Source organism: Calypte anna, chromosome 1 (assembly GCF_003957555.1).
Source record: "Calypte anna isolate BGI_N300 chromosome 1, bCalAnn1_v1.p, whole genome shotgun sequence".
Taxonomy (NCBI): Eukaryota; Metazoa; Chordata; class Aves; order Apodiformes; family Trochilidae; genus Calypte; species Calypte anna.
Window position 1 is genome coordinate 52,341,227 of NC_044244.1, and position 26,948 is coordinate 52,368,174.

General features: G+C 54.7%; 1 protein-coding gene across 4 annotated transcripts; it reads right to left on the reverse strand.

Moving 5' to 3' along the window:
• Positions 1 to 541: 541 nt before the first annotated feature.
• Positions 542 to 21,230, reverse strand: TRIOBP (TRIO and F-actin binding protein). 4 transcript variants are annotated; one of them, XM_030458267.1, is made up of 14 exons: positions 21,162 to 21,230; positions 17,461 to 17,517; positions 17,036 to 17,104; positions 16,526 to 16,615; positions 15,624 to 15,733; positions 14,669 to 15,221; positions 13,946 to 14,056; positions 11,762 to 11,909; positions 11,289 to 11,400; positions 10,669 to 10,828; positions 9,662 to 9,775; positions 9,274 to 9,360; positions 8,268 to 8,431; positions 6,969 to 7,513 (listed from the first exon to the last, which is right to left on the reverse strand). In XM_030458267.1, the coding sequence occupies exons 1-13, from the start codon at positions 21,165 to 21,167 to the stop codon at positions 8,270 to 8,272; spliced, it is 1,779 nt and encodes a 592-aa protein (XP_030314127.1). In that variant the 5' UTR covers positions 21,168 to 21,230; the 3' UTR covers positions 6,969 to 7,513; positions 8,268 to 8,269. The 4 variants fall into 4 exon arrangements, with proteins under 4 accessions (XP_030314107.1, XP_030314127.1, XP_030314117.1 ...); XM_030458257.1 differs by having other exon boundaries at positions 6,969 to 7,573; XM_030458275.1 differs by lacking the exon at positions 9,274 to 9,360 and having other exon boundaries at positions 6,969 to 7,573.
• Between the last annotated feature and the right edge of the window lie 5,718 nt (positions 21,231 to 26,948).

The following is a 26,948-nucleotide window of genomic DNA, read 5'->3' on the forward strand; positions in this document are numbered from 1 at the left end:
GCTGCCCACTGCCACGCTTGGGCCCCTTTCCTCCCCAGGGAGCAACACCCCTCATAACCGTGTTTGTCCCTTCTCCCCCAGGGATCAGCCTTTTCCTGCTGGCAGGACATCTCCAACTCCTCGAAGGCAAATGTGGACAGATCCTGGACCTGCTCCATCTCCTCCGTCCCCTCCCTGTCCCATGAGTCCCTGCCAGCACCCAGATCTGCAGGCTGGAGTTATCTCCAGCACCAGCCCAGCACACCTCACCTTGGCCCCACGGACCTGGTGGAGAAGTGAGCAGGGAGCCCCTTTTCCTCCTCTGAGGAAAACCATGGGTCTCTCAGCTCTATGTTCCCACTTTCCCTCTGATACCGGGAGAGTCTTTACTTGGCCCCAAAAAACACCCAACCCCCCAGGAGAGCTGAGGCAGGATCAGGAGTTGAGATCCTGTACGGCCTCAACAAGAAGTGTGGAGTCACCATCCCTCCCAACACACCGCAAGCAGCCCGGCGATCAAAAACAACAGACACAGACACAAGAAATTTCTGAGACATCGAAATAAAAACCCAGACCAGTAACTCTTAAAAATGGGAACTCTCCATACCAATCATGTTCCTTTTTTTCTTTCACTTAACTGCCTTGTTTTAGCGATTTCCAGAGAGGGACAGATAATTCTTTATATAATTCAATAGAAAGGGGTAAAAATAAAGGCAAAAGTTATTTACAGAAACCAATGGGGAGAGTACCAAAAAGCCTCTAGACTTCTCACTTCTTCTTGGGTGATTTTCGGGCGCCGGACTTGGCTCTGGGTTTTGACCGCTTTGCCTTCTTGGGCTTCCTCAGCGACTTGGCCTTAACAGTCTTTGGCTTCTTGGCTTTCTTCGGGCTGCGCTTTGACTTCTTCCTGGCTTTCTTGGCGGCAGATTTGGGCTTCTTTGCCGGTGACCTGGCTCTCCTGGTCCTCGCCGCTTTCCGGGGTGATGTGGATTTCCGTGCCCCCTTCTTCCTCTTCTTGGACGGAGACCTCTTCCTCTTGATGGCCTTGGCCAGGCGGAAAGAGCCAGAGGCGCCGACCCCTTTGGTCTGCTTGAGGACACCGGTGGCAAGCAGGCGTCGGATGGCGAGCCTGATCTGTGCGTCGGCGTTCCGGCCCACCTTGTAGTGACTCTTCACGTACTTCTGGATGGACTGACGCGAGGAGCCGCCGCGACTCTTCTCGGCCCGGATGGCAGCCGCGATCATGTCCGAGTAGGTTGGGTGGGACGCCGTACGCCGCGCCTTGGGCCGCTTGGGTTTGGCCGGCGGAGATGAGGCTGGAGCCGGGCTGTCCGTCATGGTGGACGCTTCTTCGACGCCTCGCTTATCCCTTAGGGTCAAGATGGGACCCCAGCCCCCGGGGTGGGGAGAGGCTGGGGAGAGGAGCGGTGGGGAACCACGGCAGGAACCGGAGCGCTGCTGCTGCTCCCGCTGTCGCCACCGCAGCCGTGGCCGCCGCCCCCGCCACCCCCGCCCTTTTAAAGGCGCGGTGCGGACCGCGGGGAGGACTGCCCCGCGCCCGTGAGCGCCGCCCGCCGCTGCTGTTGTCCCCGTGTGTCCCCCGACACGCCCCGAGCCACCCCGGCCACCCGCCTGTCTGGGACAGGAAGAGACATCACGGGGCGAGGGGGAGAGGGACGGGGGACAATGGGGTGACAGCAAGGGGACAAGGAGGGGACACTGGGGGCTGACAACAGCAGGACAAGGAGGGAAACTCGGGGAGACTGGGTGGAGATGGGGAAGGACACTGGAGAAGGATGACAGCAGGACGAGAAGGAGCAGCTTGGGAGACATGGGGTGGGTACAAGAAGACACAGTAGTGGGGTTGCTGAGAGATGAGGAGGGACACTTGTGGGAGCACTGAGTGGGGACAAGGAGGGATACTGGGGGGAGATGCTGAACCACAAGGAGAAGCAACTGGGGACATGGGGGACACAGGGAGAGGCCGGGCTGTGACACTTGGAGTGGCATTAGGGCATGTGGAGAGAGACTTGGAGGGAAGCTGGACATCAGGGAGGGACAAGGAAGGACACAGGGAGAAACATCAGGGGATAAGGAGAAACACTAGGTAGGAGACACCAAGGAGAAAATGAGCTTAAAAATAGGCTCAGCAGCAGTAAGCCACAGCTGGATGCCTCTGCCCCCCTCCCCTGCCTTCTTTGCTCCTCACCAGGTACTTTGGGGACATTAGCTCAGGCCTCATGTGTGTGTGGTGGGGACCACAAAAAAACAAGCAGCCCCTTTACAAAAAACAAGCTGTCCCTTCTTTTTCTTTTTAGCAGGAGGAACACAAGTCTTTAGGAGGTGATGGAGCAGGGATATCTGATGGCAACCATCAGCCATCCTTTTGGAGCTGGGCAAGCTGTCAGCTGCTCCCGGGAGATTAAATGTAGCCACTATCATCATCTTACCAGTAGGATTTCAAATTACCCCTTATTTCTTCAAAACACCCGGGCAAAGCCACCTTGAGCCCACTGACAGACCCGCAGCCCTCAGAGGTGAACCCCAGCACCTCCAAACCTTCCAGCACTTCATTAGGGCATTAAAATACACAGGTAGCACCTTCCTGTAACCCCCTGCACCCTGTAAACCCAGAGGCATGAAAACCACCTGCTAGAGACACACTGAAGTATAGATAAAAATAGGTGCAGATATATATAAATACGCATAAATAGAAACATATGGAAACAATAGGAATAGAAAGAACAGAAGGAGTGGAAAGAAAAAGAATAGAAATAGAAATCTTTGATGCTCTCTCCCCAACATACACACATACTAGAGGAGGGTGCAGCATGAAGCCCTTGGCATTTTGATGCTTTCTCACTGGGGGCATCCCCTTGTCCCTTCCTCCCCAGTGCCACTCTTCCACATATCCTGCTTCATCTGGGGAGCAGGACAGCTTCCCAGCACCTACCAACCACACGATCTTTATTAAGAGCAAAAAACTCATAATTACAGAGGATCAACCACACTTCCACCTCTCTTGGGCTACTCTTTTTTTTGTTTTGTTTTGGCTCAAGACCTAATGAATACATCTCTTCCCACCCCATATGCAGGCTCTGGTGGCCTCTGTACAACCCTTGTCCCAGCTGAAGGACCTCTCATTTTTTCCTAGCCAGGAATAAACTGCCGTGGCTGGCTGCCTGCACGTAGGCAACCTGGGTGCATGCAGATAAGGCACCATCTGCTTTTATTTGTGCCCAAGTTTTTAACCGTCAGCATCATTCTCACCAGCATGCCAGGCTCTGAGGGGGTGAGGAGGCTGGGTGGGTAGAAACATTGTACCCCAGCCCCCCGGGGCTTGGCACAGCATCTCAGGCTGACCATGGCAGAGCCTTTAATCCTGAAAAACCAGGCAGCAGCCATTATCAGGGCAGAGCAGTGGCCATGGGGAGCAGCAGGGTGGGGGCAGGGGGGGCAGAGAGCAGGCCCTCTACCTGACTTTAGCCAGCTGAAAATTAGAGGTCTAATCTCAACCAGTCACCTGGGCAACTTCTGCAGCTGACTCAGGGCTGCTCAGCCTCCTCCAGCGGGTGCTGCTGTTTGCCCACAAACACCCTCTCCTCTATACATGGGGGTTCCAACCCTTTCATCCAACTAATTTTTAGCCAGTCAAAAGAGAGGGAACACTGCATGCCCCCAAGCAACTTGGAAGAGTCAAAGCAAATAGGTAGTCACAGCTTAGCAGGCTGCCATGGGCCTTTTACATGGGGGGTGGATCCTGGTCAAAGTAAACCCTAAGCACCTCACTTGACACCAGCAAGCACCCCTTGAACTGCTCTACTAGTGCTGACTTAACATCTGCTGGCCAGGATCAAGAAGGATTTTGTGGACCCTAGCAGAATGCTGGGGTTGAAGGTAGGATGCAGATTCTGCAGGGCAATGCAAGCCCTGTTGCTGCTGAAGAGTGGGGTCCAGTGCTGCCAGCACCCCCACTGCAGGCTGCACAGGGGGCTCATCCAGAAGGAAAAATTGTTCCCACGAGCCACCCATGCTGCCATGTGAACTCGGGCTCCTGCCTGTATTTTTTGACAAAAGAATTGCCCCAATACCCAGGGTGGGGCTGGTTACCCCCTGTGGCTCCTTTTCTCCTCAAGGTGAGCTACCCAACCTCTCCAAGCCTCCTGTGCCTCCCATTTCTGGCATTACTAGGCAAAGATTGGGAAATCCCACTTCTCTGACAAACCCCAGAACACAGGGCCTTGCAGAGGAATCATCTCCATAATCCCTGTTACCTTCTCCTCCCTCCCCATGCTGCATTCAGCCAGACCTCATGGGGATTTGCACACTTCCAGCTGCAGATTTCATCTTAAATGGTCAAACCATGTCCATTGTGGATGTGTTATGTATCTGATGGGTACCAGTCCCTGCCTTGTAGGGCCAGGACGGCTGCACTTTGGCATCCAAGTGCACTGGGGCACTTTGGGTGACTAATGCCAGTGATGTTTTACATGTTACCTGGTTTCCATCTTCAAAGAGGCTCAAAAGCCCCAGCAGCAGGACTTGGCCTCACAGGCACTCAAGACCCAAGCGCTCCAGTGCTTTTTTTTCTAAGTGGCAAAACAGGAAAATTGGCTGATTTTCCAGCTGTGCTCATCAGAGTTTCAGCCCTGAGCCCCCAGCTTGCTGTGCCCTGTGGTCAGCCCAGCACGAAGTCACTCAGCCCAGCCACCACTAATGCCAGAGCAGCTTTTAGATGGCAAGGGACATTGCCTCTGGCTGCTGGACCCATTACCACTCTTTCAAAAGATTTATGGTTTGGTTTGTTTTTTTTAAGAGCAAGCTCCTCATGCGAGATGTTGCTATTCTAGCTGTCATCCAGCCAGGGTGCCACAGTTTTCCCTGTGGATGAGGCTGGGACCAGTCTCACAGACACAGCCTGGCTGTGAGCAAGAGGATGTGGCCCGAGCATCACCTCGGGATGCTTTCTGGACTCTGCCAGCTGTCTCGCCTGTCACCCATCAGCATTTTGGTTGTCTCCTCTCCCCGCCACTCACCCCTCCACCCAGCTCCCCTGCACCCAGGAGATAGTGATGCAGAGACGACGGGGTGTCCCTATCTCCCCTCTGCAGGCGAGATGGGGGCTGCCTGATTAGCCCCACGCCGTTTTGGGGTGACAGGAGGCTCCTACCCATCTGGCAGCTGATCTGCAGCCGCAGTGCCTGAAGGAGGGGTGGCTCGACCGCATGTCAGGCGCCTGCACATTTTGCCTGTGCTTACGTGACATGTTTATCGGTGTCAACAGCCCCTGCTCAGGAAAGGGGGGGGGGTAAAAAAAGTAAACACCACCCCAGCAAACCAACCCAAACAAACAGAAGATAGGGAACCCTTTGAGGAAGGGGCTGGTGGGCAGCACGCCAAGCACTGTGCACACCAGGGTCTGCAGCTCACCCCTTCCTTGCTCACCCTCCACTTGCCACCGGTGCCCTACTTGTCCATGTTTCCTCCCCCAGAAGGTATGACCACACAGACTATTGTTTCAGTGGTTGCTTTTTGTAAAACACACACACAAACACACACACACACATCAGTCTTTAACACTGTGCCTTGAACCCCACTTTTGTTTCCCTCCTTTCTTGGTCCCTACCAATCCCCCATGGCAAGCCCATCCCCTGCTGGTTGGAAGCAGTTGTCCTCAGCTACTCTGTTCCCTCTTTGCTTCCCATCTCCATCCTGCAGCATGTCAAACATTCACCCAATCCCGAACTCAGCAGCAACATGCACATCCTGCTGAGATGTGCAGGGAAAAACCTGAACTTTGGGGAACACAGGGACAGGAGGGTTTCCAGGCTGGAGGCTGAGCCCCTGCCAGAACAAGCCCCAGCTCTGTGCAGGTGCGATGGGGATCCAGGTGCTGAGCTCAGCACCCAGCCTCTTGCACCATCCACTGGGTTGCCCAAGGGCCTCACATGCATGATGAAAGCCTGAAACCCAGTTTTACTGGAATTCTTGAGGTACAAAAGGGCTTGGCCTACCTAGGGAAAACAGTCACCACTGCTGGGTTCTCAGAGAAGTGAGTCTGCATTTGTCAGCACCACCCTGTCCCAGGGGCTACCAACACCACGTCGAGGTTATGATGTGCTAGGTGAAGGTCTGGCCCCCTAGCTCCCCTCATTGTGGCTGTCACCCTGTCCTTAAGCTCTGCTCCCATGTCTTGTGGTACTTCAGCTTCCAAACCAATGCATCTGTCACCTCCATCCAAGGTCCTCCTTGAGCCCTTTGCCTTCCCCTCTTTTAGATGGTGACTCCTGCTTTGGTGCAAGCTCACAACTAGGGCTCTTCTGTAATTACCAGCAGCCTCTCTACAAAGCAGCAGCTCAGGTTTACACTGTGATGGGGCTGAACAAGGAGCAGTTGCCTCCAGGTCCTCCACCCTGCCGTAAAAAGAGCATGCTTCATCTAAAAACAGGATGAGGAAAGCATTTTGAGATCCCTCTGATCTCCCCCAGGATCTGCACATTTTATTTACTACTGTTTATTTACTCTGCCAGCGATCTGCAGTGCCGTCTGCCCCTGCCAATACTGGATTTATAAACCCTGCTCTTCCTCCACAGGGTTGAGGGTCCATGTGGGATTTTCAGAGGTGTGGTGAAGGAGATTATTTACCAAACCCAAAGGTGAAGCAGACAGCTGGATAACAGGACTGCAGGTCTCTCTTGCTCTCTGGACCTGGGGTGCTTTCCTTCCCCAAATGCAGAGGGAAAGATGGGTCAGGATACCCCAAAATCACACAGGGACATGGAAAAATGACACCCCCACAGTGACAGGGGAAGATTTTATTAAGTTAAAAGTTGAAGGGCGCAGCAGAGCAGCAGCAGCTGCCATCTTTGGGGTGTTGGCTCCGGCAGGTGCAGTAGCAGCCTCACAGCTCCTCTTCCCTGGAAAGGAGAAAGCCCATGGCTCTGGGGCCCTGCCAGTTCAGGTTGTTGAAGGAGCCAAAGGACAGTCACGGAGAGAGATAGCTTGATCATGCAGACTCTTGCCAAGATCTCCTCTTTCAAAAGTCCCAGGCAAGCAAGTCCATGCCAGACTGCCCCAGCAGCTCCCTCCTATGGCTTATATGTCTTCTCCACAGGTCCCTGGGAGTGGCATGGGAAGGGGGAGCGTGGTCCTCACCATACATGCCAGGGGGTGCATAGAGATATTTGGAAAAGAGGGAATAGGTGCCAAAAGTGGTTGTGTGGTTGGGAGCAACGGGGCTCGGGCAGGAGGGAAAAAACAGATTCTCTTGCAGGTTAGAAAACGTTGATGTAGTAAAAAGTTTCCCCCCTCCTCTTCCCCTTCTTCTCAAGGGGGAAAAAAATCCTCTATAAAATATAATTTTCACATATAAAATCCTGAAGAAGGTGCATGTAAGGAGCCAGTCCAAACAACGTGCTCAGGTATGCAGACAAAAGGGTTCATCAAAAAAGCTTTGGGAGGGCAGTGAGGAAGCTGGGGGGTGGGCGAGATTCCTCACCAAGCCGATATCAGATGGGGTTCAACCTCCTCCTCCCTGCAAGTGAGGAGCGGAGCAAATACAAAACAAGAACAGATAAACAAACCAAGAGCAGTCCTAGAGAGAGACAAAACCAGAAACAGTTTAGAAAGATTCCACCGAACACTGTCCCTTCTGCTCCTCCAGGAGATGGCTGTCTTGGTGTCCTGCTAGAGACCCACTCATCTCAGTGCTCACCAGCAAGTGCTGATGGAGTGGGATGACCCCAGTCTGGATCTTCCACAGGATCCAAGCAAAAAAGCAGAAGTACTCTGGACAGCAGGGCACCCTGGTTGCTGTCACCCTGCTTCCCTCCCCAGCTGTGACAGGGATGTTTGTAGGCAACAGTGGGAGGTGGGCTGGGTCTAGGCAGGGCTGCTTAGATGCAGACATAAAAACTTCTGTGCTGCGATAGGGAAACCACTTCAAAGGCAAACACAGCAGAAAATCACCTTTGTAGGAAGTGCATAACCAGTGCCCCTAGGCTGGTCACCCAAAACAGGAGGTGAAGGCCAGCAGTGCTTGGTGCTGGCTGCTGGAGTATCAAGAGCAGCACAGTGAGAAAGGGGCTGGGGACCTTGGAAGAACAACAGGAGGGCCAGGGGTGCAGGACGAGAGAATGCAAGAAGCAGAGAAGGAAGAGTTTAAGACTAAAGTTTCAGCACTGAGTAAAGGAGGAGGAACTGGCACCTTCCATCCCTCTGTCACAGGGGGGCAGCCACTCTCAGCCACCTGCATGCAGAGGGGATGTCACAGCAACCCTGATGCTCACCTTTACTTGCCAACACTGTTGCATAGTGACTCCTTCTCCTGCAGAGCTGCCATGGCCAGGCGCAGGTGCTCCTTCAGCTGCTCAATCTCTCGCTCTGAGCGCACCTTAATATGATTCAGCTCTGCATAGACATCTTGGTATTTCCCTGAGGCAAATCTCTTATCCTGCCAGAGGAGGGAGAGGGGGGTCAGCAAATTTTAGGGCTGTTACTAGGGAGGGGGGCAATAAGGCAAGCCCAGCAGAAGGGCCAGCAGGTGAGTAGGGGAGAACCAGACCCCAGTTTGAAGCCTGTATCAATCCTAGCCACAAAGAAAGAAGAGAGCAGAGGTAGAGCCTCCCTAACTCTGGGCCAGGGAGGAAGGCAGTAGGGCTCTAGAACATCAGCTTGAGGAGGCAAAGTGAACTCTACCATGGCTCACATGTGTTTGGGCCAGCTGTATGGGAAAAATAAACTTCAGTGTAGATGCAGGCCACTGAAAGGGCTGGTACCAGCTGGTTATATGGCAAAAATTATAAATGAGAAAGTCATAAATTCCTGAAGCATCAGTGAATCTCGAAGCCTCTTTCAGGTTCTACTTTGGCAGGGGTCTCGGAAAATCCTTCCAAAGGAGCTGCTGGCAGTAGACTAAGCAGCACATCCAACAGCAGTGCCCATGGAAGCACATCCATCCAGCAAAGGGACAGATAGGGGGAGAGAAGGTGCCTGGGGAAACAGAGTGCTGAGCAGGCTTTATTCAGGTTTCCCACCTGGGAAAGACAGACTCACTGCTTATATGACCATATACCTGGGGAACCCAACAGCAAAGTCTGTGACATTTCCCTCCTTATAAGGCAACTCTCTCCCTTCTTACAAGGTGCTGTGGCTGCTGTGTGCTTGGGAGTGAGCAGCAATGAGGAGCACAGGTGGCAAGAGTTTTGCCCTGAGCATCCCATCAAACCCAGCAGCACCCTGCTGACACGCAGCCCTGGTGGTCCCCTCCCTCCCTCCCTCCCGAGAAACACCAACCTTTTGCACCATCTGCAGCTCCTCCCGGAGGCACTGCACTTCTTTCTTTAGGTACTGGAGCTCGTTTTCCTTCACCCGCAGCAGCATCTGGGTCGGGAAGGGGAGAGAGGAACCAGAGGTGACTCAAGAGCTACCGCGGGCGGGCTCCGCGCAAGCGCGGCGATGGCAAAGGAAGGAAGGGCCAGGAGGGCCGGGGCAGGAAGCGGTGCGAGTGCCCCGGGAGAGCGGTGGAGGGGAAGCTTGCGTACCTCCTTCCTGCATGACCCCACTGCTCCATCCGGCACCCCCCACCCCACCTGCTACAAGCCCAAAAAAGTGCTGCGAGGAGGAGCCCCCCGTCGCAGAGCGGTGATGGAGGCAGCGGGGCAGCCCGGGGGCACTGCCGTACCTCCAGCTCACAGGAGCTTCGCTCGTTGCTGTGTGCTGAGCGGTCCCCAGAGCTCCGGGATGAAATAAAGCTCCGCAGCTTCCCGATCTCATCCGAGAGGCGGGTCTGCAGCTCCTGTGGGAGAACGTGAAAGATGTTAGGCTAGCCGGGGCACTGGCCTCTCTGCTGCCCTGACCTCTCCATCTTCCTCTACCCCTCTGCTCTTGCCCTGGTGAAGACCTCACTCGGAATATTGTGGCCAGCTCTGGAGCCCCCAGCACAAGGAGGATGTGGACCTGTTAAGAGAGTATCCAGAGGAGGGCCACGAAAATGATCAGAAGGCTGGAGCACCTCTCTTACGAAAACAGGCTGAGGGAGTTGGGGTTGTTCAGCCTGGAGAAAGCTCCAGGGGGGCCTAATAGTGGTCTTCCAACACTACAAGAAAGCTAGGGAGGGACTTTTTACAAGGGCTTGCAGTGAGAGGACAAGGGGTAATTGTTTTAAACTGGAAGAGGGGAGATTTAGGTTAGAGAGCAGGAGGAAATTCTTTAGTTAGAGGGTGGTGAAGCACTAGAACAGGTTTTCCAGGGAAGTAGTGGAAGCTCTGTCCCTGGAAGCGTTCAAGGACAGGTTGGATGGGGCTCTGAGCAACCTGATTTAAAGAAAAGTGTCCCTGCCCATGCAGCGGGGTTGGAACTGGATGATCTTTAAGGTCCCTTCCAACTCTTACCACTCTATGATTCATGCCAGCCCTGTCCCTGCTTAGAGACCTCCTTGTAACCCCCTGCCCATACACAATGGTGGCACCTACAACCAGTAGTGAAGAATACACTCACTGAATTTAACAGCATAGTTAGGGCAGGCCCATCCACAGCCTCTAACTCTTTTTTTTTTTTTCCTTTTCTGATGATAAAATCTCAGAAGCAAAGAAATATGAACAAATAGGGAAGTTTTATCAGAAGGGCTGTGCCGTACGAGGGAGGAATGTGCTCTGTGCTCTCTGCTGGCAGGAAAGGCCTCTCTCTTGCCTGGTTTTTCCGGAGGAGCTCCTTCCCCTCCTGCTGACAGTGTAGCAGTGTCTGCTCCCGCTCCTCTGCCTTCTGGGTGAGCTCTCCAATTTCCAGGCACTTTTGGGAGTACTGTTCAGAAAGCACCTGCAGCTCCCGCTTCAGGGAATCGATGTCCAACCTGTCAAAGAGTCATCGGCTCATTGCTGCCCCACAGTTCTCACTGGACCTTGACCACCAGCATCATTTCCCCCCCTGCCACAGGCAGCCTCTGCCCACATCAGTCCTTGGCACAAAATAATGTCTCCTGCAGACAAAGGCTTCAGTTCCCAGTCTCCCACATATGAGCGTGGCGCTCTAGGAACTTCAAGCCATGCAGGAGAAGTGGAGGAGCTATCCATAAAGAAGAGAAAGGAAGAAGCTACAGGAAAAACAGAGATGCTACAGAGAAAATAGCCAAGCAGGGAATAAACTTCCCTGCCCTACAGCTCCAGCAGCCCTGGCAGGTACCACTGGGCACCCACTACTCCTGGGGAGAGAGCAGGGGGGACAGCTGGGGGCTACAGTTCCAGATGGGGTGTGATGGGACTGGCATAAAGCAGTGGCATCAAGCAAGGGGAGTGGGAGAGCTGTTTTCTTACTGGTGCTGCTTCTGGACGGCATCAGGGATTGAGCTGCACTGCTGGAAGCTTCGTGACCTGCCCAGCTCCTTATTCATCTCCTCCCGGTGGGCTTTCTTCATTGCCTCAATGGCTGCAGAGGGGAACAACAAGAGATGAGACATCAGGCTGTGCCAGCTCCAGCACATTTGGGAAAACTACTCCAGGAAACCAGCCAAGCTCTTGCTTTCTGTCCTCAGGACATCCCCCACCTTCTCCATGACCCAGAATCATCCTGATGTGCCAGGTGTTGCCAAGGAGACTAACATAGGGCAGCGTGGGAGCTCCCCACCACCTCTGCCAGTCCTGCCTGCTGACAAGAAGGTGCTAAGCATCCGCTTGACAGTAGGAGGGTCAGCAAGGTGTCTCCAGATGACTGATTTCTTGCAAGAGACATTTGGGAGAGGTGGGAGGGACACCCCAGAGGGACAGCATGACTTGGTGTCCACTCCTACCTGCTGCTGTTGCTGCAGCCTCCTCTGCCAGGAGCCGGTCCTTCTCCTGCCGCAGCCGCTCCAGCTCCCGCTGGTGGTGCCTCTGGAGCTCCTCCATCACTTGCTGGTGGGATGACTCCATCTCAGCCAGGCTGCGCTCACAGGCCTCCTGCCATGCCAGGGAAAGGAAGGGTCAGGGACTCAAAAGGTCCCAGGCATGCAGGGACTCTAGCCATGACAGGCATCTGACTGGGCTGATGTTTGGCTTTACAAACCTCACCCAAGTCCAGAGCCATTCTGAGAGAAGCAAGACCCCTTCAGAAGGAAAAGACCCTCCTGGAAAAGCGAGGTGACACTTCTATCACAGAACACAACCATTTGAGAGGGCCACACATCTTGCAAGCCCTGCATGCTTCATGGAACAAGAAGTGTTCCTCTTGGTCTTAATACTGAAGCAGCGAGACAGGATTATTTCTCTTGTGCAAAGAGCTGGGATGAGAGAGCCCAGTACCTATGCCCAGACCCCTCCACCAGGCTGCACTGCCTTGCTGGAGATCAACAGTGTGAACCACATCTTGCTATCTGCCTTTTAAATGAAGTAGCTTGCCCAGGAATAAATGAAAACTGAGCCTCTTCTCCTGAAAAGTGACACCCTGCATGTCCTGTGGCAGGACAGAGGCTGCCAAAGAGCCCTCCCCCAGAGCCTGATGGTCAGGGATCCTCCTCACACAGCTTGCCCTCCTTTCTGATGGCTCAGAGTCCAAGGGGATGGTTCTTTCAAAATCAAACACTGTAGTCAAGTGGTGTTACAGCAAAGCAAGCTCTTCCCAACACAGAGCTATGCCTCTGCTCTCCCCATAGACCCTGGCAACACCACCACCAACACCCCGGCAGGTCACTTGGAAAAGACTTACTACCACCAAATTGTGCCAGAGTATTATTTTAAAAAGCCAAGGCCTCTAAGATGTCAGCAAAGAGCTAAGAAGCCATTGCACCCCCTAACAGCCCCTTGCTGTCGCATTCCTTCCCCTGGTACAAAGGCAAGGGTTGACATATAGGAAGCTGCAACACACTGTGGGAATACAAGTCCTTGCTAGCTACTCCTCCCTGCTGAGACAGGGAAGCTGGAAAGCTTCACAGATCAGTCAAAGGAGAGGAAAGGGTGCAGGATCAATTTAGTGACCGTCTCATGGGCTGGCTGTGAACCTTGGCAGACTGAGGGAGAACAAGCCCTTTGGGAAAAGGCCAAGTTTGGCCTCAGATATGAAATGCTGCCTTTTGATCTAAGCTAATAGGAATATTAGGTGCATTCCTCTCCACTCCTTTTGCTTTTTTTGACCATAAAGAGGCCTGTGAACTTTAAGTATTAAATTGGGTTGACAGAGTGACTGGTAAGTGGCTGGGCTGGGCACCATGGAACTTGTGGGTTTCTTTATGTGAGCTAGGTACAGCCAACCTACTGTGCAACAGGCTTGGTCAGCCCCAACTTCCTTCCCCCTTGGTGTCTTTCAAGACACAGGGCACATCCTGAAATCCCCACAGCACAGTGGAACGGCAGCCTCCCCCCAGGAAATCCCTGTGGGATGTGACCCAGCTTGATTTGGACAAGTCCATGGAGGGAGAAAACAAATAAACAAAGAGAAGCCAGAGGCTGAAGCGTAAGCAAACTCTGAAACTCTGCCTTGAGGGCTTTCTCACACGCTGTCCCAGCAAATGAACGGGCTGTGCTGTCAAAGTGACCTTCCGGGCTCTGGCAGGGACAGGAGCTCCGCAGGGCCTGACAGACTGCTTTTAACAGGGGATTAGGGAGCCTCTGTTAATAAGAACCACATGTGGCAAGTTGCAAACTAATAGGGAATGTGTAGGTGGCTCAATAGAAAGCTGCTGACCCACTCCTGAGCTGGGGCACAGCTCACCCTCCCAGTTCAGTCCAGCATCGCACCCACACAAGAAGCAGGGCACAGATCCTGCACACCTACCCTAACCCTCCTCCTCCTCCCTGTTTATACTCTGGTCCCTTTAAGGCCAGGCAACACACACCAGCCTTTACATAATTCACATTGATTACAAGTGGGCCTAGTTAGGGTCACCATGGCAACCCAATGATTAGCTATACCTTCTCAGTAATGAGCTGAGTCCCACCCAGCATTTGCCAGTTTGAGACTGGGAGTGATCCCAGGGTCCCGTGTCCAGCACCCTGCTCACCTGCGAGATGTATCCCCGGGGCACATGTCCATCTCCCTGGGATTTTGTCACTTCCTGAAGGCTCTCATTTTGGGCCCGGCAGGACTCCAGCTGTGCCCTCAGTGACTGAACCTGTGCCAGGAAGGATGAGGGATGCTCAGCCAGGGATGAAAAAGTGCTGCAGCACTACCAGTGCACCACATCTGAACTCTGGGCTGACTCTAGGGATGGGGATGACCATGCCTAACCAATGGAGACATCTGCTTCTCACAGGAATAGCAGCCTGCCAAGCCTGTTAAGTGCTAGAAAGGAGGGGAGGAGATGTCCCAGCTTCCATAGGTGGATCCTTGCTGGAGGAAACAAGTGCTGCATGTATAGCTGGGATGGACAAGCACACAGCTCCTTTTAAAGGCTGGCAGGTGAAGCACTTGCAGTCTTGGGAACAGCTAGAGAGGCTTTGGACGTACCTGCAGGAAACAAAGGTCCCTGCAAGCAGTGCAACCAACTAACTTATCCTAGACCAAAACATGGCCTGGAGAACCTCTGTAGGCATGTGAGAGCAGGTCTCTGCCTCATTTAAACCGGGTGCAAAAGCTCCCATACACCTGAGAGGTAGAAAATGGAGCCAGAAGGAAAGAACATCTCCCTGCACCTCTGCCTTGCTCTTCTGCAGAGCCTCCTGCTGCCAAGGACCACAACAAGGCCCACCAGAATCCCAGTTTCAGAGAGGAAGGATGCTCTTACCTCCTTTTTCAGCGCCTCATTGGTGTCTCCCTGGCCCCCTTTGCTCTGGTTCAGCAGCGTTGTCAAGGGCACTCGCCGCGAGTCCTTCAAGGGCAGGCGTTCCAGCTCCAGCCACTTCTTCTCTATCTCCTCATTCAGCCGAATCTGCTGGTCCTCCGAAAGTGGGGGAGTGGGGAGGTCCTGCTCCCTCACCTTGCGGGAAAAGTCTCCCGTTGGGCCATCGCTGTTTGGGACCCTGCCATCGGGGGTCTCAAACCATTTCCGTCTCTCCTCCGAACGGACGGCCAGATCCCGCTCCAGTTCCTCATGCTTGGGAGTTCGGTCAGAGATCTTCAAGCTCCCTTTCGTCCTCTGCAGGGACCCCTGATTCCCAGGGTCTTGAGGCAAGGGAGACAGCTCCACATAGTCAAAGGCATGGCGCTGCCCATCTGCCTTCCAGGAACTGCCCTTTGAGTTCCCCTCGGAGCCCGACCGCTGCTGCTCCTCTGTCCGGAGTGAGCCCTTCTGGGGGACACAGTTGCAGATGGAGTTCTCCTTATTGCAGTCTGAGAGCCTGAAACCAGAGCAGCAGCCAGTGAAGGAGAGGCACTGCCCAAGGTTCAGCCCAGCCTTACAAAACCCCACCCTGAGTGCAGAGCTGGGCCTGTAGCATCCCATCCCTCAGGAAAACAGGTTCCTCCACAGGGCGGGGGAGGATTTACCCCACTTCCAAAAACTTTGGTGAAGAAACCAAGCTAAATTGATGTGGCAAGACAAAAAAGCAGGTGCAAGAGCAGCAACCATCAGGCTCTCAACCCCTGACAGTGGCTGGTGTATCCAAGCCATGTTCAGAGGAGAAGGGCAGGGCTGATTTGAGAGCAGATGGATTTCCAGAGGGGCCTTCCTGCTCCCTGCTTGCCATGGGAGAGGGGCATCAAGAGGGAGAAGAGGAGAAGTGGCAGAGGGCAGCTCTTACTTGGTGATGTCTGGAGCACTGACTGGGCGCACATTCTTCCTCAGTGCCTCGATCCAGTTGCGCCGAATGCCCGAGGTCATCGCCGACAGGGTAAAGACAGCATCCTTCGTCTGCAACAGGGAACAGAGGCCTCATCAGAGATGCTCCCACTCACTCCCTGAAAACCCCAAGGGCACTCACTCATATGGGTGGTGGGTCAGTATGGGCTCTGGGAGCCCAGTGGAGGTGTGGGAGTGGACACGTAACTCTTTGCAGGGAAGCCCACTACACTGCCCTTCCATAAGACCGTCTCCAAGCAAAGGCGAAAGAAACTTTGCTGGTACATTTGCCCAAACGTGAGCTGGTGCAATCCAGCCATTCAGGTGCTGGGAGCTGGGCACGGGTGCTGGAGTGCAACAGCAGGCCACCCAGGCTGTGAATTGGGCTTTGCACACCCACAGAAGTATCATTATTTGTGCTGCCTCAGCAGCCACCTCCTGCTGCTACAGCAAGTAGCCAAGGACAGGACAGTATTGCAGCTGGATCCAGGGCACACATTGTTTGTTACTGTTAGCACAATCACACAGGGTACACACAGATCTGCAGTACTCACTCCCTGCAGCTCTAGAGAAGCTGCCTTAGCCAATGAGGCAAGTAAATACTCCTGGCATTTAGCTTGGCTCTTGGGTTGCCTCCAGAATGGCCTTCAGCCAGCCCTGAAAATCCTTGTCCTCCTCTTTTCTTTGCAGACATGTAGCACTCGTGTCCTTGAGCACTGCCATCCACGTGCCACCAACCAGCCTTGCCAGGCTACCGTCCTGGCAAAAGGCTTGCACGGCTTGCCCCTTGCTGTGAGGAAGGAGCGTGCATTCCCACCCTTGGTGGAAACCCCTTGGTGCTGCTGCTGTGTGTCAGACACTCACGTGTATCTGGAAGCCATAGTTGCGCTGCACTGCGAACTCCGTCACGTCTGTGCAGGAGCGGAGGTCAATTTCCCCATCGAGGTCATCAGCCTGCAAGCACAGCCACCCACTAAGACACCAGTGCAAACCCAGATTTGAACCAGGTCCCATCACCTGCCAGAACCCTAACCAAAGTGCAGGCCACTTCTTCCTTCACCCCACAGCACTGGGGGTCTCAGTTTCAGCTCCCCAGCACAGCCTCTTTTAGCCAGCAGCGAGGATGGGGAGCGTCAGAGATGCCCAACCACAGGACCAACCCTACTCCTCACCTCCCACCCCTGACAGCACCCAGGCTTCACCCACCCACCCACCTTCAGACACTGAACAAAGAGCAGCTTGCCACCTCCAGTGCCCTTCAGGAGGAGAGGATGCTGCCACTTCTCCTGTGCCATTGGCCACACCAGGGCTGTGCTCTCCTACCCCCCTGGCTGGGAAGGAAGAGAAGGCTGGAGAAAGGCTGTCCCTGCTTACCTCCTCCGCGTTCGAGTCCCGGTAATACTTCAGGCTCGAGTCAGTCAGCACAAACCAGTGTTTCTTCCACTGAAGGCAGATCAGGCAGGGGGAGGGAAGGGTAAAGAGAGGAGGGAAAGGGATAGGCAGTTACCAGGGGAAGCATAGGAACAGGGAGGGACGCTCTGCACCGTGACCTCTTGGCTTTTTCTTTCCCTTAACTCCACATCCCTGCAAGCTCCTCCTCATGCCCCTTGGCCGGGAGAGGGGAACCGGGTGAACCTCCATGCCTGCGCACAGAGTGAAGCACCTCCACCAAAGGCTTCTCACTGCCTCTCCCAGTGAGACTGACCTCAGTCAGGGTGGGGAAGGAAATCAGCTGCTCACCAGGGGAGATCTCAAGCAGCAGGGCTGGGGAAAGAGGCAGACCCCCACCTCAGGCTTACCTCTCCTGACTCATCCAGAATAGACATCCATCCCTTCTTGAAATTGAGGAGATCTGGCTGGAGAGAATAAAACAGGACAGAGGGTTACTGTCAGAGAGACCCACAAAAGAGCTTGCCATGCCAGGGGGTGGAAGGCGAGTCTCCAGTGGCAGCATGCAGTCATTCCTGCAAGAGGAAGCAGGAGATAAGGAAAGAGGGGATTTTTTGTGGGGTTTTTTGTTGTTGTTTTTTGGTTTTTTGTTTTTTTTTTTAAAAAAAGAAAATATGGAGCAGGGAGTTTTCCACAACGTGCCTCCCTTCATAGAGGGAGAGGAAGGGACAAGGGGAGCAGGCAGAAAGGAATGCTCCACCACCACTGATGGGACTTGCCTTAGAGAAAGTCACAAAAAAACAGACATGTCATCTTGAAGCCCTAGCAATCTGTGCTCCTGCATCACTTTGGTAACTTCACCACTGATCTTCTATTAAAGACATGAGTAATCCTCTACTAAACAGCCCTCTCTGCACACATACATAACCTGTGGAAACACATGTGATGTGTTTTAAATGATGTGCCCCAGGGGAGGGATGAAATCAGTCACAATCAGAACTTGACCCTCTCCAAGACTTGACCCTCTCCAAGATCCAACCCTCTCTGAGATGCCTGGGACTCCTCTCTTACCCATCTCTCCCTGTTCCCTCCTGCTGCAGAACCTGCCCTCTGCCCAGCCTCAACCACAGTTACCAAAGAGGAGGATGAGCTGAGTTCTACCCATATCAGCCTGCGCTAGAAAGAAGTTTCCCTCCAACTCCCCACCTCCTCCTAACCTCATACCACCAGTGCAGCATCCCAACCAGTTTATCTCCTTCCCAAGGTGGAGTGCCAGAGAGCTGACTCAGGGGATCTGCTCTCCCTCACTTTGCCCTCAAGCAGGCTCAAGCTGGTCCCTCCTCCCTGTGCTACTGGCTCTGGATAAGTTGCACCACCAAATTATTCAGAGCAATGCCTCTTCTCCCTAGGAAGCCAGAGTCTGCTGCTCTGCCCCTACTTCTGCAGCTGAACCAGGTGGGAATAGTGTTGGAGATGTGATGGTGCCAGAGCTGGACCTCTGGGTGCCCCAGGGTACCAGACCTGCCAGCCCTGAGGAAGCCACCAGCAGTCCCCACACTCAAGTGCCACCTCAGACCAAGCTGGTGAGAAGGGATGGCTCTGTATGATGATGCCCACACTGCACCCCCAAATGAGCTGAGCAGCTGGCCCTGCCTGTCTAGCAGTCCCAGTTCCCCAGCCACCCAGCTGGGCCAAGCCTTCCCTTGCTTTCATCTTGCCAAGCTGCAGCTCTTGGGTTACACCCAAGGTTATGGAGTAGCGAGAGCCCAGTGTGTTCTGGCCCACCCCACTGCTCCAGCAATTGGTTTGAGAAGGCCCGCCAAGGGGAGGGTCACTGGCTGCTACAGCTCCAGGCCTGGCCAGAAGTGTCCGACTATGGCCCCAAACCATCTGGGGAGGGAGGGAAAACAAAGAGAAAGGGCACGAGGGGCTCCCATGCTTCACCTCCTACTGAGGAGATGGGTGTTGATGGCAGCTGGGAGATGAGGGGGATGCATGCATCCCCACCTCTATGGGCCTGGATGTCCCACCAGCCTGAAAAAGCGCCTCAAAAATAAATTTCTTCCCCATGGCAGCAGCTCCACCCTTTTTCCCCTTATCCCTTCCAATCCAGTGACTTCAGCTCCGACTCCGAACTGGGAGCGGCAGGAGGGAAGGAAAGGAGGCGAAACGTCAGGGCGCAACCTCCCCCATTCCCGGGACACACGTGTGCTCAGCAGAAGAGAGCTGGGCAGGCTCCACAGAGGCTGGAAAACAATATAGGGAGAGAGGGAGCGAACGGACTCCTGCATGGGTCTGTTGTATGGATCAGCTGGGTCTTGTCTTACTAAGGATTTAAAATCCCAAAGCATTAGGTGACAAAATAATGAACGTTATCCGGATGTACACTGCTGGGAAAACTGGCACAAAGTCCTGCCAGAACCGCTGCCCCTGAAGCAGTGCTGTGGCCAGAAAATCCCCCCTGAAGGGCTTCTCCCAAGCTGGCAAATTGCACAGGGCTCCTGTTTTCCCTGCCAGCCCAGACATGGAGCTACAGCTCTAGAACAGGCTTTGAACTATTCTTGTCATAGCAAGGCTGGCACCATAGGACGAGACATCAAACTCCACAAACTGCTTAGAGCCACTTTTTCCCCCTTCCTCACCACAAAATCCAGCTTCCTCATCTGACATAAACTTGGGATACCAGCAGAGAAGAGAGAGGGATTCAAACCAAACCCCCCATCCAGAGGAAACAGTCCTGCAGTGGCTAAAGGAAACATTCAGGAAAGCTGAACTGCTGGGAGAGATCCGGGTGCCGGAGATGCAAGGATGCAGCAGGATGCACACCCAGCAAAATGTGTGTGGAGAGACTTTGGCATGGGAAAAAGCAGCAATTTTGCCTGTTTGCATCCACACCCACCAGCTACATGTTCAGCTAGAGGCACTAGAGAGGGTCCCAAGCAGCCAGGTGATGTCTGGAAAGACTGGCTTACAAGAGCAGGTTAAGGAGAGGCAGCTGCCTGCTCTGGCTGAAGAAGGGCTACAGGGGAGGTGATAACAGTTTTCAAGTATCTGAAGAATGTAAACACCAAAGAAGGAAAGGCAATGGGGTGGGAGCAAAGGAATGGTTCCTGGGTGGTACAGAGGCGCCAGGATGGAGAAGAGACTGTGGCAGGCTGAGAATGCTCAGTGTCCAAGCAGAGGGACAGGACAGTCAGGTGTGCTCTGTCCATCGCTATGTCTCCTGCTCTCCCTATTTCCAACAGCTCCCCAGAACTGAAGGTCCTTTCACCTCCGTGAGATGGGCTCTTGGCCTCCCGGAAAGCAGAATGTTTCCTCTCCTCCAAAAAGGGAACCCGCTCCACAAGGCGCGGGCCCCAGGCCAAAACACAAAGCCAAACCGCTCCAGCTCAGTTGGGTGGAAGCAAAACCACTCCCAGGCTGGAGCATACATGCAACTCCCGAATCTATATTGTATTGCAGAAGCAAGTGGGTGGCAAGCTCTCCCTTTCCCACTACCCCCATGCTGGTGGGGACAGCCTGGGCTGTCACCTCCACTATCCCACTCCGCTCCATAGCTTTCCTCTCAGGGCTGGCAGACCTCGGTGCTGAGAAAGGCTTGGCCCCAGGGGCAGGATGCTCCCTGCCCCAAACCGCATCTGGTTCCCGCAGGGAGCAGGAGCTCCCCATGCCTAGGGGGGGGATTCAGATTTCGCATCCGATTGCGGTCACCGGTGCGGTGAGCTCGGCAGGCTCCAGCCCGGCCCACACTTTAGGCACGGCCTTACCGATGCCTACACAGGTGGGGTGGTGCCCACCGCGATCGAAGATGCGATGCCAACCAAGTGACCCAACCGAGCGGTCCCAGAGAACCCGGGAGGGAAACCCGGTGGTGATGGGGAGGGGAGACAAGAAGGCACCGAGCCACAGCCTGAGGACAAGCGGGGAGCAGCGGTGGCCGGGCTGGTCAGGGAGCACAGGGATCCCGGTGAGGAAGGGCTGATAGCTGAGGACCCTTCACCCTTTCCCAGCTCCGGGCTGCTCCGCGGGGTCCGGCCGGGGACCTTCCTAAGGGACAACACCCCCACTCCCCGACCGTCACCCTAAACCCCATACCCCTGTCCCGACTCACCGTCATGGCGGGGGCACTGCGGCCGGCGGCGGGGCCGGGGTCGCGGCGGGGCCGGTCGCTGGCAGCCAGGGCGGCGGGACGGCTTCAGCGGCCGGGCGGCTTCCGCGGCCCCACCATGCCCGCTCCGCCGTCCCTCCCTCCCTAACCCCCACCCCACACCCCCCCACCCCACACCCTTTTTTTCTTTTTAATTAAAAAAAAAAAAGAAAAAAGAAAAAAAAAAAAAAGAAAGAAAAAGAAGGGGGAGGGGATAAAAAAACAAAAAAAAAGAAAACCAACCGCAAAAAACTTTTCTTTCCTCCCCCCCTAAACTTCCTGGGAGGGCCCGGGAAGGCCAATGGCAGCCACCGCCACCGCCCCGGCCGCCCGCAGCCAATGGAGCCGGCGGGGCGGGCAAGGCCGCCGGGGAGCACGGAAAAGAGGTGGGGGGAGAGAAAGAGAGGGTAGGCAGCCCCGGGCTGAGGGGCGGCGGGACGGGACAGAACGGGGGTGATGGTTGGGCTGAGCCGCGTCCCCCTCCCTCCTCGCTGCCCCGGGCAAAGTTGAAGCTCAGGGAGGGACAGGCTGAGCCGCTGCTGTCCCAGGAAGGGACCCCCGAGAGCCCAGTCCTTCTCCAGGCAGGGTTTCTTTCAGGAAGGGATTTTCAGTAGTTCATGTGTCTGCATACAAGGGGGTCCACACCTTCGTTCTTGATCCTCGCCTTTATCTCCCCAGGGAAGCTGTGGCTAGCCCCTCCCTGGAAGTGCTCAAGGGCAGGGGGACTTGGATTAACCTGCTCTAGTAAAAGGTGTCCTTGCCCACGGCAGAAGGGTTGGAACTAGATGTATCTTTAAGGTCCCTTCCAACCCAAACCAATCCACGATTCTATGATTCCTTATCCCCTCGAAATGAACATCTAAAGTGGCAATTTGATATCTTGGCAGAGGTAGTAGCAGGTCCAGAGAGGGGTGTCCGGTGCCCCCAGAAAGCCAACTGGCACTGGGAAGGACAATTTGCTAGAGGGTCCCAAAGGAAAAGGGGCAGGAGGCTGCACATAACAAAATGCCAAAGATCTGCTGAACAATTACAATGAAGTAACACTTCTCACCACAGGAGCCTGGCCAAGAGCTCAGTGCTAAAGAAACCGGGAAGAGATGAGGTGAAGTTGCCTCTGTTGTGCAGGAGGAGCTGAGGGCTTCGGGCTCCTCTCTGGCCTAGGGCAGGGAGGGGATGGCACCCGTTTCAAGTTTCACAGGCCTTTGGAGCCTCCTGCCCAGCTGTAGTTTGTCCTTACATAAAGCTCAAAGCCAGGCCCTAGCAGGGGACAACCTGGCCAAGATAACTGACGCACATGGAAGGGGACAGAGGCAGGGACTTGGGTGCAGCTGCCAGCTACACTGGCTCTCAGGACACTTTCCGCAGCCCTCCAAAGCCTCTCTTGTGCCATTTCTGTTATCCCAGAAATGCCAAAACAATTGACTATATCTTCTTTCATGCCACTAAATCCTGCTTCATCCCCATAAAACCCTTGGTGCCATCATAGTGCTGTGCAATAATAAAGGGAAGGAAAGTAGCTATGCTGACATTTTAGTCCCAGGTCTACTGCTTGCATCTCTCTGGCTGTTAAAACAAAAGGCTCAGCTCTTCAGATTCCCTACTTGAGAAATGGGAAAAGGACTAAAGGAAAGAGGGGTGCTGGTGAGTGTGGTGTGCCCAAGAGGTCACAGGAAGGCAACACCATGCTGAGCCTGCTCAGTCAAATGCTGGAGACTCAGGTGGAGCATGCAGTGGCCTCCAGGGAAGGGTGCCTGCACTGCCTCACCACTCCCGTGGCCTGGCCCCTACCTTGTTGTGCTTCTCACTGGCATTTGAACGTGGCTGCTGGCTTCCTGAGGAGCTGGCACTGCTTTGTGTTGGGAAGGTGCTTCCACTCAGCTGAGGCTGCAGGAGGAGAAAGCAGGAGTTGAAGTCATGTGGGTTTAGTCCTTGCCTATGCTTTCCAGATCTGAGCACCTGCCTCTGGGCACACAGCATGGGAAGCATCCTCCCTCCTCCCAGTGTCAGGCAGGCAGCATGGCTCCCTTGGTGAAGCAGAGGATCCAGGGGAGGCTGGGTGCACAGAATTGCAAGTCAGGGGACCCACCCACTCAGTGCTTGCCAGTTTTACACCTGGCAGGGCCCCCATCACCTCTAGCTTCTGCCCTACTCACATGGTAAATGAGAAGCCTCTTGTTCTTCCAGCTGGTTTCCAGTGGTTTCTCTGGGTTGTTGGTGTCTCGACTGTGCTCAGGACCCTTCCAGTCATGCTCCAGCAGCTGTGCTGGACTCTCAGGCCTTTTCCAGCTGTCATCTGGTCGTACTCCTATGTCTAGACATTTAGTGGAGCTTTTCCAGTCCCTTTCCACATGGCGCATCAAGTCTGCATGGCATTCAGCCTTCTCTTGGTGCTTCCAGTCCTTCTCCCGTGCCTGCACTTGGTGGGCATCTCCCCGATTCTTCCAGCCCTGCTCCAGCGGTCGTGTTGGGCTTGTGGGGCGCAGGGGCTTACCTCGACCTTTATAGTCATTGCTGGCACCCTTCCCAGGATGGGAGTATGGCAGCTTTTCCCGGAGGCTCTGCCAGTTGCTCTCAGATGGCTTCCCAGGCTTTCCATGCAGTGGCTCCCCTGGCTTCACCCGTTGCCTTTCCGCCCCCCGTGCTGTGCTGGGAGGGGAAATCTTTTGGCTTCTCCACGTGCTCTCTGTGTGTCTCCCAGGACTGAGGGACCATGGTGGTGCCCCTGCCCGGCTCAGCCTGCTGTTATCCAAGCCCCTTCCAAGGCTTGTGGGATACAGGGAGTCTCCTCGGTTCTTCCTCTCTGGGGCTTGCCCTGTACTCCTGGCCTGCCAGGTGCCTAGGCCCTTCTCCACGTTCTGTGGGCGGCCAGGCTCTCCTCGGCTCCTCAAGATTTTGTCTGAGCACCGGGGAGGACTCACAGACTCCCCTGCCTTCCTCTCCAACCGACGAGTCGGGCTTGCAGAGCGTGGGCTCGGGCTCCGGCTCCCTCTCTCCAACATCCATCCGGGGCTGGCAGGGCGCAGGAGGTCCCCCCGGTTCCTGCTGGCCTTCTCAGGGACCCGACCCGGGCTAGGGGAACGCAGGGGCTTCTTGGGGTCTCTGCTGCGCTGCTCAAGCTGCCAAGAGAGCCGCTGACCCTAGGGACATGAGAGGGAGTAGACAGTCCTCTTAAAAAAAAAAATAAAATGCAGGAATAAGACGGGATTAGGTGTGGGAGGGAGTTTGGTGAAATAACGCCCTAGACAGTAACTGCATCCCCATGCACAAAGACAGCCTGTACTGAAGAGAAGCATCTTGCACCTAGAAGGTGAAGGGGTTGCTGCCATTTCAGACCCCAGAGTCCTAGTCCACAGACTGGTAATATAGGGAAGGGGGAGCAGAGGAATGGAAGAGAGACGCATGTGGCAGAAATAGATGAAAATGTGGTAGACAAAAGCAACCCAATTTGGAGAGCTGAGATGAGGTCCCACCACGCAGACAAGCCTCACCTCCCTGGGCCGGCTGGGGCTGGACTGTCTCTGACCTGGGCGGCCTTTTCTGGGTGGCACTGGGGTCTTCCCATCAAGCCGGTCCACACGGCCCTCCTCCAGGGCCTGAAAGGCCTCCAGGGTCTCTGATTTCCTGAGGGCACACAGAGTTTGGCTTCTGTCAGGTTCAGTTCAGAGACAGAGTCCCTGCAGCCCCTGCTCCCTCTAAGCCTGACCCTTAAGACCTCTGCTTGCCCCAGACACTTTGTTTGTCATACCATGTCCCTGTCCCCATCGCTTCAACCACTCCAACTTCATGTTCTGCTGCCTCACCTATGTCTTCTTCACACTATTCGTTAAGTTTTCCTCCATTTGTTCCTTCACATCCCACCACTCTTCCCCAGGACACTTCCCAGGTCCTCATTAAGTCCTATCGTGCCCTGTGCCACTGTTGTGCTTCTACACAGTTGTGCTTCTACAGCCAAGTCCAAACCAGCATTGGGTACTTCTCAGCATCCCCAGTCCTTTCCTGAGTGGCTGCTACAGGGGACCTTGAAACTCTGGAGAGCCAGTGATGCTGGAAGTGGCCATCACCTCTTTCCTTCCCCATTCCCTGGTTTTCCCTGTTCCACAGCACATCCTGCAGCATCCAGGAGGTGGCTGTGAGAATGAGGAGGGTGGGCTGCTCCCTCTGCTTCCAAAGGGACAGCTTCACTCCGCGTTTCCGACAGCCTCAGCTGCCCGTGTTCCACAGAGGGTGAGCTCCCCATGTTGGGAGGCGCTGAGCCTAAACCCAAACCTTGCTTTAACAGAAATTTAAGCACAGCTGAAATTTGCCACCTAGCATTGTTTCTCTCCTTGAGGCATGGCAATTCAGGGGGGTGGGGGGAGGCTCCCAACAAGCATAGCAGGGGTGATCCCCCACCTCTGACCACTTCCAGAGACATCGAATCATGGAAAGTTTTGCTTAGGTTGGAAGAGACCTCCAAGATCATCCAGTCCAACCTTTGACCAACACCATAAGCTAACTATTATGCCATGTCCTTAAGCACCAGGTCTGAATGCCTTTTAAATACCTCCAGGGATGGTGACTCCACCGCTGCCCTGGGCAGGACATTCCAATGCCTGACAACCATCTCAGTGAAAAAAGTTTCCTAACATCCAGCCTAAACCTCCCCTGGCACAGCTTCCATCCATTCCCTCTGGTCCTGTCACAGTTCACTAAGGAGAAGAAGCTGTTTTCCTCCTCACCCCAACCTCCCTTGAGGTGGTTGAAGAGAGCTCTAAGGTCTCCTCTCAGCCTCATCTACTCCAGACTAAACACCCCCATCTCCCTCAGCCACTCCTCACGGGACTTGTGCTCCAGGCCCTTTATGAGCTTTGTTGCCCTTCTCTGGACACGCTCCAGCACTTCTATGTCCCTCTTATACATGAGGTGCCCAGAACTGAACACAGTACTCAAGATGCAGCCTCACCAGTACATGTTGCTCCTCACCTGCGCTCAGAGCCAAATATCTTCTCCACCTCCACCCGGCCAGGGCTGAGCGTGCGGGAGCCAGAGCGGTCAACAGCATCCCTCTGGCCAAGGCGTTTGGGCTTGGGCAGGTCTGCCAGCACCGTGTACTCTTGCCTCTCCAGTCCGTGCCGTCCCTCCACACCCCCGCTGCTGTGGTGCCTGCGGGGCTCCCGAAACTGGGAGCTGGGGAAGTGCCCGCTACCTTCCAACAAGCTGCTGCGGGACAGCGAGGAGCCGGCAGCAGTTCGTGGTGGGGTGGATGCCCGAGGAGGGTCAGATTTCCGCCGGTCCAGGGAGAAATAGCCACTCTCTATGCGGTGCTTGGGCCAGGTCTCCTCAGGCTTCTGGCTGGAGGGACGGTGTTCTGGGACGGGGAGAAGGCCATTACTGGGGGAAGCGCGAACAACGCGGGATGCCACCACGTCCACAGCAAAGCAGGTCTTCGGAGGAGAGCTAGAAACAGTCCAGGAGGGCAGAGATAAAACCCAGGCTCCCTCCAGATGGGTGGAAGTGCTGGGAAATAGTGCTGCAAGCTGAGGGCACACCAAACCATGCAGATAGAGAGCACCCAGGAGACCACAGCTCACAGTCAGCACAGAGATGACATCTCTGGGCCTCATCCCTTTACATGGTGCCCATGAAGGTGTTGTATGCCTCCCAGGACCAGAATTGGTTAAAGGGATGCTAAATCTAAATTGAAATCTGCCATGAACTTCAGAGCCCTCAGATGGAAAGCAAACCAGAATGAGGATCTCACACAGGAGCAAG

What these genes read in the sequence shown, in the direction of transcription:
- TRIOBP (XM_030458247.1), bottom strand. An exon ending in ACTATGGCTTCCAGATACAC is followed by an intron (nt 15,734 to 16,525) that starts GTGAGTGTCTGA and finishes TCCCTGTTGCAG; the next exon opens with ACGAAGGATGCTGTCTTTAC. An exon ending in ATGAGGCGCTGAAAAAGGAG is followed by an intron (nt 14,057 to 14,668) that starts GTAAGAGCATCC and finishes TTCCTGGCACAG; the next exon opens with GTTCAGTCACTGAGGGCACA.